Consider the following 17,488-nt stretch of genomic DNA (forward strand, 5'->3'; position numbering starts at 1 on the left):
ATTCCAAAAATTGAATAACCCCAGGGTAGATTTTTTTGACTTTCTCTTTAGCCAGGATCATAAATTTAAATATGTTGTGATTACTACTGCATAATATTTCACACACTGAATTAATGGATTTTCTAGTAATATTTCTCCATTATTTGGCTCTCAATCAAGCTGCTGCTTCTTCTTTTTTTTTTTTCTTTTTCTTTTCTTTTTTTTTTTTTTTTTTGAGAGGGAGTCTTACTCTGTCTCTCAGGCTGGAGTGCAGTGGCATGATCTCTGTTCCTTGCAACCTCTGCCTCTCAGGTTCAAGCGATTCTCCTGCCTCAGCCTCCTGAATAGTTGGGACTACAGGCGAGTGCCACCACGCCTGGCTAATTTTTGTATTTTTAGTAGAGATGGGGTTTCGCCACATTGGCCAGGTTGGTCTCGAACTCCTGGACTCAAGTAATTTGCCCATCTCAGCCTCGCAAAGTGCAGGGATTACAGGCATGAGCCACTGCATCCGGCCCTCAAGCTGATTTCATTTTACTGGGTATTCTACCAAACCTTTTTGTTCTAATCAATCACTTGTCCTGTACTAGATCTTCCCAGTACACTTTTATCCCATTAAGATATTCAGTAAATATATGTGAATTGTGGCAGTTTAATTTGGTATTCTCCCCTGTGACAGTGAGTTTTATCTCAGATATCTTCTTAGTGAATTCCAGTGGCACGTTTGTATGCCTGCTTACCTGCCGCCTTCACTGCTAAGGTTTATTAAATCCTATTATGGGGCAAACTCTGCTAGGAACAATATATAAAGTTTTTTTTAGTCTCTGCTGTCAAAGAGTTAATAAGGTAGTCGTAGCAATTATATATAACTACTTTTACTATTTCTTTGATAGAATCTGTCTTGTCTGGCATTATTATTATTATTACTTGAGATAGAGTTATGCTCTGTTACCCAGGTGGGAGTGCAGTGGCATGATCTCAGCTCACTGCTACCTCCATCTACCAGATTTAAGCAATTCTCCTGCCTCAGCCTCCCGAGTAGCTGGGATTACAGGTGCATGCCACCATGCCCGGCTGATTTTTGTATTTTTAGTAGAGATGGGGTTTTACCATGTTGGCCGGGCTGGTCTTGAACCTCTGACCTCAGGCAGTCTACCTGCTTCGGCCTCCCTCCATCTATCTTTTGGGATTACAAGCATGAGCCACCACGCCCAACCCTTGTCTGGTATTATTTTTATGTCTGGTGCATTGTTTACTCTGTCACTCACATTTAGTACTATCTCCCAGGCTCCTCTTCTCTTTCTAGTTCTTTTTTTTCTGTAAAGATGGGGTCTTGCTAGGTTGCCCAGTCTAGTCTCAAACTCCGGACTCAAGTGATTCTTCCATCTTGGCCTTCCAAAGTGTTGGGATTACAAATGTGAGCCGTGGCACCCAACCTGTTTCTAGTCCGAAAGTGCTTATGTTACTGGCACAAGGTTCTTGGCTGTCAGTGTAACAGAAATTAACAAGAGACCAGGCAAATTTTTCCTAGACAGGGGTTGTTAGGGCTTATGCCTGGAAAGATTGGGCATTAAGAGAGACAGCGCAGGAGAAAGCGTTCTCTGGCTGGCTCTCCAAGGGAGTGCACTGTAGTGTCTTAAGGAGGATGATATGCGTAATTCATGAGGCAGGTGAGTGTCATTACATATGCAGGCTGGAGTGCAGGGTGTGCAGACAAGTAAGGAATCATGCTAACTCATATGTTGATCACGATCAGAAAATCTCCCTGGGTGGAGATTTTAGTATTTCAATCCTAGAAATTTTACTATTACAATCCTAGGGGTTAGGATTGTCATTCTAATTCTAGATTGTCATTCTGAAATTCGCCAGGAGGCCATTCTCACATGCAGGCGATAGAGTTAACTCCCTTGAGTAAGATTTATGGTGGAATGCTGCTGCTTATCTTAGTTTTTTCAGACAGCTTGCAAGCTCTCTGGTCAATGGGAATGGTGTCAGTGCGGGTGGTGCTGCAAGGTCTGGTGGTCAGTGGGCATGTATGGAAAAAATACGTAAGTGAAGATGAGATGAGTCCCCCCCATCCCACTACCCTGTCTCACTTATAGCATGGTAGTCTGGAATTCTCTTCAGATCTTTGATTACATGTCTTTGATGCCAGTTATGCCAGCATCCTCCTTTTATATGAGTATTCCTATTCATTTAAAGGCTTTGGAACTTTTATAAAAGCTGTATCCATTCATACTTTTCTTAACTATTTTTTATTAACCAGGTTCTGGCTAGATACTGGGATACAAATAGGAATTGAGAGTTCCTGCTCTCAATCTCCCAGTTTGGTGATCATGGTTGGGGTGGCAGACATGCAAATAATCACAAAAATTTACACTATTTCCTGATAAGTGATAGATTTACGAAGTTTGGAGGGAACGTGGACAAGGGAAATTAAGCTGTGCTCGATGAATCGGGAAGGGCCTGAGTAGGGCCTGTGCCTCATAGATAGGAGGGCTAGTCCATATAATCTCATCAGGTGAGAATCAGGGCAGCATCATTACATCCTGTTTCTCTACTTCACTGGGTCAGAGGCCATCTTCAAACAGGTGGCTATGTCCTTTAATTCCCTACTTCCTGCTTTAAGAGGGGTATTATCTGCTTTATCTGGAGAAAAGGAAGGAGAGGGAAGTCACCTGGATGAGGCTGGAAAAAGATCCACATTTCTTTCAGTCTCTGACAGAGACATGTCCAAGCACAGAATTTCTTGAACTGCATCTTCTTTATTAATGGATTCGGAACTGTATTGCAATACACTAGATCATGACTCTCTTGCTGTGGCATCCATTTGTCTTTTATCAGGAAAGTTGAATTAAATTTAGGCTAGGTGTGTCATTTGGGTCACTTAGCAGCTCAATCAGTAGTCCTGTCTTCTTCAGGAACAGAAAGCTAAAACATAATTGTTTCACCTAACTTTAAAAATTCGGCCATATCTTTCATGCTCTACTGCAATAGTATTCCTTTTATATCTGTCTCCAGTGGTTGACATGTGGCAAGTCCTGTTCTCACTTGGAAATTTCCTTTCGTATTCATATTGAATACAATAGAATGAAATAATTTTGTTGTTTAAGTTTTTTCGGCTAAAAAAATTAAGTGTCATTTGTAATTTAGTTTAATATAGAGAAGTTTATAAAAGAAAAGAAAAATGATCCATACTGCTACTCTGAAACCCCTAGTAATATTAAAAATAAGATTAATATATTTAGGTAAACAGAACATTCAAATAGTACCAGTAGGTATAAAATGAAAGTCTAGCTTTTCCTCCTGCCCCACTGCCCTGTCCCCTGTCTTAGATCATGGCTCCTTAAAGGTAACTAGTGTCAATAGCTTCATATTATTATTATTTTTAAATGTGTATATGCATACCAGCATTTATGTGTTTTCAGTCTTTTAGTATATCTATCAATAATTTTATTCATTTGTTTATTCATCTAAAAAATATTTGTTGAGGGCCTCTTCTGTGCCAGACAGAATGTTTCACCCTGGGGATACAGCAGCAAACAAAACAGAAAAGGTTGCTCTTCTCATGGCACTTAGAGTCTAGTTGGGAGAGAGAGACAAAAAATGTAAATAAACAAGAAAATAAGATAACTTCAGTTTGTTCAAAATGCTGCAAATGAAACAGAGTGGCTTGATGTGATGATGCACTTAGGTAAGGTGGTTGATGAAGGCCTCTGCTTATACAATTTATTAAACTTCACTGAAAGAAGAAAAACATGGAATGACTCAGTTGATTCTTGATTTATGCTATTTTTATTTCTAAAGGTGAAACTTCACCTGCCATCCAGCTGCCCACACCTGCAGTCCAGCGCCCAAGCCCTGTCACACTTTTCCAGCCCAGCGTCTCCAGTGCTGCTCAGGTGGCTGTCCGGGATCCAAGTCTGCCGCTCTATCCAGCGCTCCCGCCCCAACGCTTTGCTGGGCCTTCCCAAACAGACACTCATCAGCTGCATTCTGAAGGCATTCACACTGTGAAGCAACCCACCCCTGTCTCTCTAGAGAGCACCAACAGGATTTCAAATAGTGCAAGTACTGCCCATGCCAGATTTGCAACTTCGACCATCCAACCTCCTAAGGAGTATTCCAGCGTTTCCCCTTGTCCCAGAAGTGCTCCAATCCCCCAGGCTTCTCCCATTCCACACCCACATGTCTACCAGCCCCCTCCCCTTGGCCATCCAGCCACACTGTCTGGGACACCACCAAGATTCTATTTTTATCACTCTTACTTCCTACCCGGACCTCACTACTTCCCATCAAGGTAAATTAACACTCTTTTTCCTTTTACCTAAACATTCAACTGATGAGTTTTTACCTGTGATAACATTTTTTGTTTGTTTTTAAATACTTCTTCATTTCTGCTGAATAGGAGATAAGCAGTTAACATAAATAGATGGAGAGGGCCAGGTGAGGACTGGGGGAGCTAGAGAGAGTGCATGCTCTAACTCAGCTCCAGCTGACTCTTGTTATGTTAGAATATAGGCTTCAGGCTGGGTGCAGTGGCTCATGCCTGTAATTCCAGCACTTTGGGAGGCCAAGGTGGGTGGGTAACTTGAGGTCAGGAGTTTGAGACCAGCCTGGCCAACATGGTGAAACCCTGTCTCTACTAAAAATACAAAAATTAGCCAAGCATGGTGGCATGTGCCTGTGATCCCAGCTACTCAGGAGGCTGAAGCAGGAGAATCACTTGAACCTGGGAGGCGGAGGTTGTGGTGAGCTGAGATCACACCACTGCACTCCAGCCTGGGTGACCATCTCAAAAAAAAAAAAAAAAAAGAAAAAGAATATAGGCGTTAATGTTGTCAGATAGAATTTTTCATGCAAAACAACTATAAGGGACCTTAAGATGGTTTAGTCAAATGTATAGAGGTATGCTTATTGTATAGAGGGTATGCTTCTCAAACTTTAATGTGTAGATAAATCGTGGTATTTTGTTAAAATGCAGATCCTGATTCGTTGGGTCTGGGGTATAGTGGTATCCTATATGGGGGTATAGTATGCCTGATATTTTGCATTTCTAGCAAGCTCCCAAGTAATTGCCAATTCTGCTGGTTTATGGACCACACTTTGAATAGCAAGGGTATAGAGGAGGGCATTTGGTCTAAGTGAAAAATTGTTTATTTACCTAGGTTAAATGACAAGACCAAAGTGATACTACCTCTTTGTGCCCTTTTTACCAAACTAGAAAATTTCCCATGTAAATTACCAATAAAGGAATTCATTTTCATAGGGAAGTATCTAGGGAAAACAAATGTGTAACTTCATTTTGGAATGATAGAAATTTAACTCCCTTCAAAGTATTCTGATAGAGTGGTATTAGCCTCTACCTTCCTTTTTTTTTTTTTTTTTTGAGACGGAGTTTTGCTCTTGTTGCCCAGGCTGGAGTGCAATGGCGCGATCTCGGCTCACCACAACCTCCGCCTCCCGGGTTCAAGCAATTTGCCTGCCTCAGCCTCCTAAGTAGTTGGGATCACAGGCATGTGTCACCACGCCTGGCTAATGTTTTTTTTTTTTTTCTTGTAGTTTTAATAAAGACGGGGTTTCTCAATGTTGGTCAGGCTGATCTCGAACTCCCGACCTCAGATAATCTGCCCACCTCAGCCTCCCAAAGTGCTGGGATTACAGGCGTGAACCACCATGCCCGGCCTAGCCTTTACTTTTCAATTACTGTTAAATGTGTAGACAGAGATGGTTTCTGTTGAGACGGGAGTATTAAAGTGTCTAACACCAATCTTTTTTTGTTTCTTACTTAGCAAGTAAATCTACTTCCCACTAGGGTATACCTACACCTCAATAGAAACAACTTTTGAGGTATATATTATGTCATTTCAATTTATAATGGGATTGCCTGCTTTTGGGTCCTTAGCTCAGGACTGGAAGAAAGTGGAACCAGAGGATTAGATCAGGAGAAAGGGAGAATTTTGTTATCTAGGGTTTGTTTTGTTTTATGTAGAATCTTTTTATCTTTTGTGGCCTTAAGTATTTTAGTTCAAGGGATCAAACCTCAAGAGACTTTTAATTTAAGGCCCGGGGGTTGATAATCTGTTTTCATTGCTGTCTTCTAGGATCTAGGATTTTACAGGTATTTTGGAGAATTTTACAAAATTTTTCCTAGATATAAGAATAATATGAAGGATGTAGATTGAATTTAATAAATGAATAAATTTGGGAACACTTGGCCTTAGTTAGAGCCTTGAGGCCTATAACAAAAATTGTGGAAATTGTATTTGTTACATAATTAATTTTGTAATATGGGAAATGCTTGGACCCTATTTACTCACAGGATAGGCGAATAAGAGTCAATTACAATGGGCTGTGTACCACAATCTCACTCTAGCTGTTACTAGTTTTTTCTTTGTTGTATTTTTCTTCGTTTTAGTGTTTTGAAGAGCTAAGAATTTTTACATGTTGTTTTTATAACAATCCTATGACTTGGGTATAATATTCCTCTACTTTTTCAGTTAATGGGATTAGTAAATGGATTAATAAATAGCCTCATCAAGATTATACAGTGGCAGAGCCAATAGTCAAATTCAGGTTTGATTTTGAATTTCATATTTGTCTTTTTTGCTATATCGGTAAGACTTCTTTTATGATGGTTCCTCTTGATTGACAGCTGTTAGTTGCTAGCAGAGAATCATATGGAAAAAAATATACTTTTGAATAAAAAACTCACATAGTCAAGTGGACGTTGGGGCAGGTAATGTTTCCTTACATATTACATAGATTAAATCCTAGAAGTCTATCTTACTCATTCACGACAAGGCTTGTAAGATTTGGCTGTTAATGTATAAATTATCTGACACTTTCAGGAACATTTTAAAAGGAAGCTCTTGAAAGTAAGTTCTTTGTTTTTGTTTGCTTGTTGGTTTATTTATTTTTGAGATAGAGTCTTGCTCTGTCACCCAGGCTGGAGTGCAGTGGCGTGAGCTTGGCTCACTGCAACCTCTGCCTTCTGGGTTCAAGCAATTCTCTAATTTAAGCCTCCCGAGTAGCTGGGACTACAGGTGCCTGTCATCATGCACGGCTAATTTTTGTATTTTTAGTAGAAATGGGGTGTTACCATATTGGTCAGGCTGGTCTCGAACTCCTGACCTCAGGTGATCCACCCGCCTCGGTCTCCCAAAGTGCCAGGATTATAGGCATGAGCCACCATGCCCGCCCAAAAGTAAGTTCTTAGAAGACCAAAACTACCTTTTTCGTTAATACTATTATTGCTAATTAATAATAATGCTATTGGAAGAACCAAATGAAGTGACTAAGTAGTTATTATATGGAATTTTATTTCATTTAAGAATGTCAGAGCCGTATGTCAATTATAAACATTAAGCTATGCATAGTTTTTTAGAAAAGTACACTAGCCTTATGAATTATAATATTTTTCAATTGTTTTTCTGACTTATACCTGCATGTGTCTGATGATAATTTTTCCAAGGAAATAGATTATTTATGACTGTCTAGATAGTATATTTCAGTAAACTCTAAATGCCAAAATTAATTGATTCTCTGTCAATTTTTCTCTTCTCCTAATTGATAATGGAATCTCCTGTAAAGAATATTTCTGGGTGGGTGCAGTAGCTCATGCCTGTAATCTCAGCACTTTGGGAGGCCGAGGCGGGCAGATGACCTGAGTTCAGGTGTTTTAGATCAGCCTGGTGAACATGATGAAACCCCGTCTCTCCTAAAAATACAAAAATTAGCCAGGTGTGGTGGGGGGGCACCTGTAATCCCAGCTACTTGGGAGGTTGAGGAAGAGAACCACTTGAACCTGGGAGGCAGAGGTTGCAGTGAATCAAGATCACACCACTGCACTCCAGCCTGGGCACCAGAGTGAGACCATGTCTCAAAAAACCAAAATATTTTTTTTTTACTAAACAGTTCATTTTGCCCTGTGTATGTAGAGTAAAAATCAAGTAGGCTAGGTGATTTAATCAAGGAGTCACTTTACAAAACAGATGGACACTCAGAAGTGCTGCTCCCCATCTCTTATTCCTGCCTTCAGATCTTAACCATCATCATACTATGTTTATCAGAATGCTCTCTTTCTGTGTACTGCATTAATTCTTCAGACTAGTTCTTTTCTCCCTACCCCTTCCTCTTTCTTCTTCTTGCAGTGTATTGGGCTTTCATATTCAAGGGCAATACATAGGATCTTCATTCTGTTGGCCATTGAGTAAAAAATATGTGTTTAAAATCTATTGTAATTAGGGATAAAGAAAAGATATGAAGACAAATGGGGATTTACTAGCTTGAAATATATGGAAAATACACTCATATTTTAGTGTATAAAATACACTAAATTATAGTGTATTTTAGGGTAGGGAAAGTTTAAAGAATTCCTGGATTTGTAAAATAGCATTGAAATTGTAAAATTTTAGGCAAATGAATAAAAGATTAAACGCAATTCTCTTTAACCTTTGTTTGGGTCAGAGACCCATTTGAGAATTTGATGGAAGTTATAGACTCCTTCCATAATAATGCATATCTACATACATATACAAACTTTTGCCTAAAGTTTTATGGAGGAGGGAAATTTACAGTCCTAAAACATGATAGACTTCGTTAACATAGAATACCTTCTGTTGTAACTAGCTAGAAATGTTGAATTTAAATATGAATAATTTAATACCTACGTGAACTCACCAGCAAGGAACTCACTATGTGCCAAAATAATCAACAAGTTGAAAACTAGTTATAATGTTCCTGGAGATGATTTTCAGATTCAGAAATAGTTACATTGGCTATAAACTTGGGTTTTAAGCTGGATGTGCTGTCATGCTCCTGTAGTCCCAGCCACTTGGGAGGGTGAGGTGGAGTTCAAGGCCAGCCTTGGCAACAAATTGTGATCCTGTCTCTAAAACAAAAACAAAAACAGAAAAAAACATAAACTTGAGTTTTAATGTCTGCGAAGGGAATAGAGATGAGGTCTTGACCCTGCTCTGCTCCCCTATTCAAGGTGGTGATAGGTACTGAAACTAAAACCTCTCTATAAAGCCAAGACCCTGGAAGGAATTTTTTTCTTTCTCTCTCTTTTTTTTTTGACAGAGTCTTGCTCTGCCTGCCAGACTGGAGTGCAGTGGTGTGATCTCAACTCACTGCAGCCTCTGCCTCCAGGGTTCAAGCAATTCTTGTTCCTCAGCCTCTGGAGTAGCTAGGATTACAAGTACATGCTACCGGTGCCTGGCTAATTTTTGTATTTTTAGTAGAGACTGAGTTTTGCCATGTTAGTCAGGCTGGTCTTGAACTCCTGGCCATAAGTGATCTGCCCACCTTGGCCTACTAGAGTGTTGGGAGTACAGGCATGAGCCACCACACCGGGCTGGAAGGACTTTTTAACCTTGATAAAAGGAATAAGAAAGTTTCTGTCATTGATCTAGGTAAAGCACAGAAGAATCTTGTTTTTACCCAGGGCTCTATGTGACTTTCGTTAGAAATAAAATTCCCAAGGTGTTTCACACATTGGTTCAGAGTCTAAAATCATCCTATCCACTGGATGCAGACATTTCTTTTCCTTTTGAGATGGAGTTTTGCTCTTTTTGCCCAGGCTGGAGTGTAATGCCACGATCTCGGCTCACTGCACTGCCTCCTGGGTTCAAGTGATTCTCCTGCCTCAGCCTCCCGAGTTGGGATTACAGGTGCCCACCACCACATCCAGCTAATTTTATATTTTTAGTAGAGACGGGGTTTCACCCATCTCTACTGCAAGTCCAGTGAGACCTAATTAGCTAGACTTTTCAGAATAGAGTACCAGAGAAAAGAGCTACACACAGAGGGAACTCCAAATGACTGTGTAGGGTCCCTCTTGAATATTCAGTGAAGTACTAATTGGTGAATGCTTGTGAAGAAACAACCCAACGCGGTGAAAGAACCACCTGAAAGGATTAGAGAAAACAGTATCTGACAATCATGCACTAACACAGTGCTGGGAATAGTCCCACCAACTAGACTGGAAAACTTTTATGGGGCACAGAACATTTGGTACTCAGAAGGGTCTTGCTTCAGATAGCCTTAGCCTAAATGTTGCTATGGTCACAACTAAAATTTTTTTTTTTTTTTTTTTTTTAACGGGGTGGGTCTGTGTCACCCAGGCTGCAGTGCAGTGGCATGATCATAGCTCATTGCAGCCCTGAACTCCTGGGCCTAAGCAATCCTTCTTCCTAAGCCTCCTGAATAACTGGGACTACAAGTGTGCACCACCATGTCCAGCTAATATTTTCATTTTTTTTGTAGAGACAGGGCCTCACTTTGTTGCCCAGGCTGGTTTCAAGCTCCTGGCCTCCCAAAGTGCTGGAATTACAGGCATGAGCCATTGTGCTCTAATTTTTTTTTTTTTTTTTTTGAGACGGATTCTCACTCAGTCGCCCAGGCTGGAGTGCGGTGGCACAATCTTGGCTCACTGCAACCTCAGCCTCCCAGGTTCGAGCAAGCAATTCTCTTGCCTCAGCCTCCGGAATACCTGGGACTACAGGCCGCACCACCACGCCCAGCTAATTTTTGTATTTTTAGTAGAGACGGGGTTTCACCATGTTGACCAGGCTGGTCTCAAACTCCTGACCTCAGGTGATCCACCCGCCTCGGCCTTCCAAGGTGCTGGGATTACAGGCGTGAGCCACCATGCTCAGCTCAAAACTCTTAAAAGCAAGACCTGAAAGGACCAACTTGTTTCTAAGTTATTTAACTGCATCCAAGAGCAAAGCTTAAGAATAGAAATAGAATCAAATGATTAAAAAGGTAAGTGAGAATACAGTTCATTTTTGAGATGGCAGCACAGGGAGCTCCATGGACCTAGTCTCTAGCAAACGGGTGTAACTGGTGAAAACTATTTTTAAAAACCAACCATTCAAGTCTCTGGAAGTTACTGGGTGTGGTGGTGTACCTGTAGTCTCAGCTGCTTGGCAGGCTGAGGCAGGAAGATTGCTTGAGCCCAGGAATTTGAGACTGCAGTGAGCTATGATCATGCCACTGTATTCCGGCATGGGTGACAGAGCAAAATCCCATCTCTTAAATTATATATAATATATATATATGTAATGATAATATTAAATCCAGAAGGCCACACACATATCCGGAACTAGACCCATGTTCAGAAAACACACGAAAAGACCCCGAGCTTTTAACTCTGACTGATCTGTAGGCTCTGTGTAAGCAGGAAGTAAAGACTAAGGCAGAATTGAAAACAGCCTGGCTAAGTATGTAAGGACTGCCCCAACTCAAAGCCAATCTGCAAAGACCAGGATAATATTTTTTGTTTTGTTTTTGTTTCTAGGTTTTTAAGGAAATCTCTATCAAATTTGTGACCACTAAGCTAATTGAACAGAGATTTCAATGACCATACATAACAAAGAATACAGTCTTTACAAAAATACTCTAGAAAACCAAATAAACAACTACAACCCCAAACAAACAACAACAAACCTTGGATAAGGGAAATAATTTGATTTCTAGTGGCATCACATTATACTATTCAAAACATCCAGTTTTCAACAAAAAGTTACAAGATATACAAAGAAACAAGAAAGTAGGGCATTCACAAGTAAAAGATAGTAGTAGTAACTATCCCCAAGGAAGGTGAGACATTGGATTTAGTAGACAGTTGAAATCAGCTGTTTTAAATATGCTCAAGGAACTAAAGGAAACCACGGACAAAGAACTAAAGGAAACTGGGAGAACAATGTCTTACCAAATATATCATATCAATACGGAGATAGAAATAAAAAAAAGAAACAAATACAAATCCTCAAGCTAAAGATAGCAATAACTTCTTTTAAGATTTACCAATCATACATTGAAATAGTGTTTCTAGTTTCCATTACTTATATTCTCCTGTTCCTTATGACAGACCTTTTAGGTTGACAGAACAGGCATTGCTATCCCTATTTTATATAAGAAGGATACAAGGATCAGATAAAGTAAGATTTACTTAAGTTTACCAGGTTCTTATGTGGCATAGCTAGAACTAGAGCCTGGGTAGGATGGCATGGTAGTTAGGAGAACAAGTTCTGGAGTCAAATTGTCTGATTCTGTCTACCACTTAACTAATTCTATCATTTTGAGCAAGTTATTTAACCTTTTTAAAGCTCCATTTCCTCATCTGTACAGTGGAGATATTTATAGTATCTATCCCTTAGGGTCATTCTGAGTGTCGTTCAGTGTTATATTGAAATAACATATACACTCCTTGGCCAATGCCTAAAAAATAGTAAATGCTTACCTATTGGGTAGTATTATTATTTGGACTCTTCTAAGTAATGTTTTTCTCTGTACACCATGATACTTTTATAGTTTTTTACTTTCACTCATGTAACCTTCTAGGATTGCCTTTGTCTTAATTGATCTTTTTGTTCTCTGAACATAACACTAACTCGTCTTTACCAAACCAAAATAGTCACTATAATGTTGGCATTATAAACTTTAGCACATGTCTAATATATACCTAGATTTTATGTTTTTTTAAAAATTATCTACCAAACCTTACATAGCATCTTGCCTACACTGAGTCCTGAAAAAGATAGTTATTGGGTGAATTATTTCTAGCTGAAGTGAAGGCTTTGTGGAAGGAAGAGATTTTTGTTTTATTGATACATAACATTTTACATATTTATGGGGTACATGTCATAAATATGTATAAAATGTGTAATGATCAAGTCAGGGTATTTGGGTTATCTGTCACCTTCATTATTTATCATTTCTTTATATTGGGAACATTTTTAGTCCTCTCTTATAGCTACTTTGAAATACACAAGACATTATTGCTAACTACAGTCACCCTACAGTGCTACTGGGCATTAGAACTTGCATCTTCTAATTGTATGTTTGTACCCATTAGTCAGCCTCTTTTCATCCTTGAATTATCTGTGGAATTCAATGGATGGAGAGACCTGCTATATGAGCAAAGTTGTGCTAGCCAGAAGCACAGTGTATTTGGCCGTGTGTGGTAGCTCATGCCCATAATCCCAACACTTTGGGAGGCCAAGGCAGATGGATCACCTGAGGTCAAGAGTTCGAGACCAGACTGGCCAACATCGTGAAACCCCATCTCTACTAAAATACAAAAATTAGCCGGGCATGGTGGTGGGCACCTGTAATCCCAGCTACTTGGGAGACTGGGACAGGAGAATTGCTTGAACCTGGGAGGCGGAGATTGCAGTGAGCCAATTTCATGCCACTGCACTCTAGCCTGGGTGACAGAGCGAGACTCTGTCTCAAAAAAAAAAAAAAAAAAAAAAAAAAAGAAGCACAATATATTCAGGACATGTGTATTAAATTTAAAATGCCTGAACTAAGAGTGGCAGCAGGCATGGAAACCTGAAAAATTTTAGAAACTTTACCTCATTTGTTATAATTAACATGAGCAAGGTACCTAGTACTTGAAGATTTGGGGGTAGGGCATAGTTTCAGAATTTGAGATAAAGTCTAGTCTGTCATACTTAGGTTTTTAAAAGTACGGAAACAAAGTTGGGGTGTGTGTGTGTGTGTGTGAAGGCAAGAAATGAAACACTTAACTTGCCATGGGTTTTGCTGATGAGTATGGTCGTCATGTTTATGTTATCTGTCACTAGATGGTTGGACTCTACCTCTTCCTATAATTCCTATTCTATGCCTTTGAAAGAGAATCATACTTTAAAAAAATTGACAAATGGGTCTGAGTAGCAGAATTTTTGAGGTGTAATCTTTTTAAAAAATTATTTTTTTTAGATGAAGTCTCACTATATTACCCAGGCTGGCTTCAAACTCCTGAGCTCAAGTGATCCTCCGCCTTAGCCTCCTAGTAGCTGGGACTACAGGCATGCACTACTGTGCCCAGCAAGTGGCAGAAATTTTGGATTTGCCTTTTTTTTTTTTTTAGACGAAGTCTTGCTCTGTCACCCAAGCTGGAATGCAGTGGCACAATCTCCGCTCACTGCAACCTCTGCCTCCCGGGTTCACACCATTCTCCTGCCTCAGCCTCATGAGTAGCTGGGACTACAGGCGCCCACCACCATGCCCGGCTAATTTTTTATATTTTTAGTAGAGATGGGGTTTCACCATGTTAGCCAGGATGGTCTCGATCTCCTGACCCTGTGATCCGCCCGCCTCAGCCTCCCAGAGTGCTGGGATTACAGGCATGAGCCACTGCACCCAGCCAAAAAACCGTAATTTGTAAAACTGCACAATGTCTTTTTGATTCTTCACATTCCTGCTCTCCAAAAAATGTTTTGGAAAAGACCTTTAAGACCATAGTTTACTATCAGTTTTAAATCTTTCTAGTAGTAACAGTGTTTTAAATTTACTTTATTATTGAATGTCAATGAAAAAATTTAAGTTGTCTTCTGTTTCAGTGCCTCAATATTCTGGATCTCTTGATTTCAATCTGGTTATACATTCCCTTCCCGCCCCCCCACCATGAGCTTCCTTTCAAATACCAGGAAAAACAACTATTGCACCGTTGCATTGTTTACTAAGTGTCAATTCTGTTTGTTTTTGTTTTTGTTTTTGAGACGGAGTCTCACTGTCGCCAGGCTGGAGTGCAGTGGCGCAATCTCAGCTCACTGCAACCTCTGCCTCCTGGGTTCAAGCAATCCTCCTGCCTCAGCCTCCTGAGTAGCTGGGACTATAGGCATGCACCACCACGCCCAGCTAATTTTTTGTGTTTTTAGTAGAGATGGGGTTTCACTATGTTGGCCAGGATGGTCTCAATCTCTTGACCTCATGTTCCGCCCACCTCAGCCTCCCAAAGTGTTGGGATTACAGGCGTGAGCCTCCACGCCCAGCCACTAAGTGTCAATTCTTAGCATAGCTCAACACACATCTGCATTTCCAAAACCTTATGTGGTATGAGGCATCATGAGAGAAAGACCAGAATAAGCAATTTTGTTATCATGGTTATCACAAGGTTAAGACGCCTGAGGCTAATGATAGATAACAGTGCTGGTTTCTTGTGGATGGGGACTGGGCAGTGGGAAAAGAGCAGAGGAATACATGAAGTGGTTGCAGAAAGGAACTTTCCAAGCCCGGAAGAGGATGCATTAACTTGCTCTGTTAGTCTGTATGCAAGGCAGTATGTGGGCAAGATCTAATTCCTTGTTTGTGTTTTTCTGCTGCAGTACATGCCCTTACAGTCGGCCTCCCTTTGGCTATGGAAATTTTCCTGGTTCAGTGCCAGAATGCCTTGGTTATTATGAAGACAGGTACCAAAAACATGAGGATATATTTTCAGCTTTAAATAGAGACTATTCTTTCAGAGACTACTCAAGTGAACGCACACACAGCGAAAATTCTCGGAGTTGTGAGAACATGAATGGAACTTCTTTCTATAACAGTCATAGCCACAGTGGGGAAGAATACTTAAACCCTGTGCCTCAACTGGACATTGGAGCCTTGCAGAATGTCTTCACAGCCCCGACATCAACTCCTTCCAGCATCCAGCAAGTCAATGTCACTGACATTGATGAGGAGGAAGAAGAAAAAGTGCTCAGGGATTTATAATTTTAAAACAAATATGCACAGAAAATAAACATTTCTTAAAATACATTCTGGGTCAGTTGGTATGAGAAAAAAAAAGCCTAGAATTCTTTGTTGAAAGTTTTTTCAGTCATGATTTGAGGAGTTAAAACCAAATACAATTTATGTCTTCATAAACTTTTCATTAGTGAAACTAGAGTCTGGATGTTTCATTGTAGGAATATTTAAGTTATTAAGTAGTTTATTTTTAATGGCTGAAATTTGCATCAATATGTATTATTATTACTTTATCCTGGGACATGCAAAATACTGAAGCCTCACAATTGTATGTGAGGGGAAAAGGGGTATAAATCTGGCATAGTGTGATTTTTATTTTATCTCAGGATACATTTTTTAAAATGATTTTTTGTTTGCTGTTTATGTAATACTTATGGATGCTGTCAATTTTTGATGTAACATTTTGAAAGTATTTTGACAACTCAGTGAACTTGGACTCGGTTGCTAAATTTAACTTACACTAATAACAGATTATAAGTTCCAAATGTGTTTTAATGGCACCTGGGTGATTCCTTCAGCTAAATTTAGTCATTTCTGTTTCTAAATATTTTATCATTTTAAAGTATTTTTTTTCCATTTGGCATACATTGTTCTTTGTTGTAATTAAATAAGATAATATTTAATATTAATAAGATAAAATTGTTCTTGTTGAATGTTTTCTGTTTGGGGGATAGAAATAAGCAAACAGAATATTATTCATAGAAGATTATTTTCTATACCATATATGGATATTCATTTTTACCTAATTGTCTCCAGAATTGCATAGATTCTATTAGCTCACATGAGACTTAAACATGTATCAACAAAGATGTGCACACATTCTGATGCCATTTCCAAACTCTTTACACATAAGTACACGTGACTTAAGCACGTCCCAGAATGGAAGAGCTCCTCCAGATTTGGCTCAAGCAGCTGTCTTGAAAACTGTGAAGTTTATTTAAGAGCATGTGGAATTTATTTAATTCACGATCAACAAAAAAAAATCCTACCTGTGACGTAACCTTCTGGTAAGTACCCATACCCAGTTAGGGATTGAGAAGGCCTTTTTAGAACAGTATCAGGACTGCCAGAGTTGAGATCATGGTAAAAGATCTCTAAGGTACAAAGTGAATTGATGATGGGAAATGGAAATAGTCACCAACCAATACAGTTTTCCTTCAATTATCCATATAATTTATGCAAATTGAGATCCTGCTACTTAAAACAGTGTGGAAATTGTGTGTGGAAATCTCTTCTAAGCTTCCACGTTCTTCCTTTACTAAACCTGTATTTGTTTCTTAAACAAAATTTCTTAATGTAATACATTTCATCAGATTTACGTTTATTGTACATGACATTTCCTTTCCCAATACAAATTTTGTTTTCATGGTTTTCCATTTTTTATTACTATGCTCAATGCCATTTTGATGTCGTTAAATAGCAAAACTAGAATTTCTTGGTGATAGAAAGCAAACATTATGTCACCTCACATCTGAACTAAAGTAACATTTGATTGTCTACACATTTGATATCTATACCATCAAGGAGAAATGTATGCAACAATTTGACCCATTTTACCTCATCTCATTTAATAGCACCTTTGTGACTAACTGGATTTTTACCATAGACCTTATTATAGACAAATTGGTTGGTGGAATCACTGTATAAAGCAGTGAATGAGATAAAGCATAGGTCAGTATATCCTAACTGCCTGTCTGTAGGGTAGCCCTGCCCCTCTCCAATTCTTTCCTTAAACTTTTCTTTTAATGGCTAACGCTGGGCAATTCTTTTACTCTTCCTCGTCTTCCTCAGTGCTGGGATCAGAAGCCAGGAGCTTAGATTGTTTAGATCCACAGTACGATTTGGGCTGGGAAATATGAGTATTTCATTTAGAAAGTACCTAATTGCAGATAAGCATTCCCAACTACAAATGCCCATATCTGATCATTTACATCTTTTCAAACCACCGACTAGAGATCTACAGACCAAACAA

The 17,488-nt window shown here is 39.4% G+C and overlaps 1 protein-coding gene across 3 annotated transcripts in view; it reads left to right on the plus strand.

Moving 5' to 3' along the window:
- The window catches only part of SOX30 (SRY-box transcription factor 30), a 58,948-nt gene extending 42,821 nt beyond the window's left edge, over window positions 1–16,127 (plus strand). The window contains exons 5-6 of one of the 3 annotated variants that reach the window (XM_023218806.1): window positions 3,787–4,279; window positions 15,102–16,127. In XM_023218806.1, the coding sequence (XP_023074574.1) occupies window positions 3,787–4,279; window positions 15,102–15,483 (875 nt within the window). In that variant the 3' untranslated portion in view covers window positions 15,484–16,127. The remainder of the gene's footprint in view (window positions 1–3,786; window positions 4,280–15,101) is intronic. The other 2 variants (XM_023218804.2, XM_023218805.1) reach the window with 2 other exon arrangements.
- Window positions 16,128–17,488: the final 1,361 nt, after the last annotated feature.

This window comes from Piliocolobus tephrosceles, chromosome 4 (assembly GCF_002776525.5).
Source record: "Piliocolobus tephrosceles isolate RC106 chromosome 4, ASM277652v3, whole genome shotgun sequence".
Classification (NCBI taxonomy): domain Eukaryota; kingdom Metazoa; phylum Chordata; class Mammalia; order Primates; family Cercopithecidae; genus Piliocolobus; species Piliocolobus tephrosceles.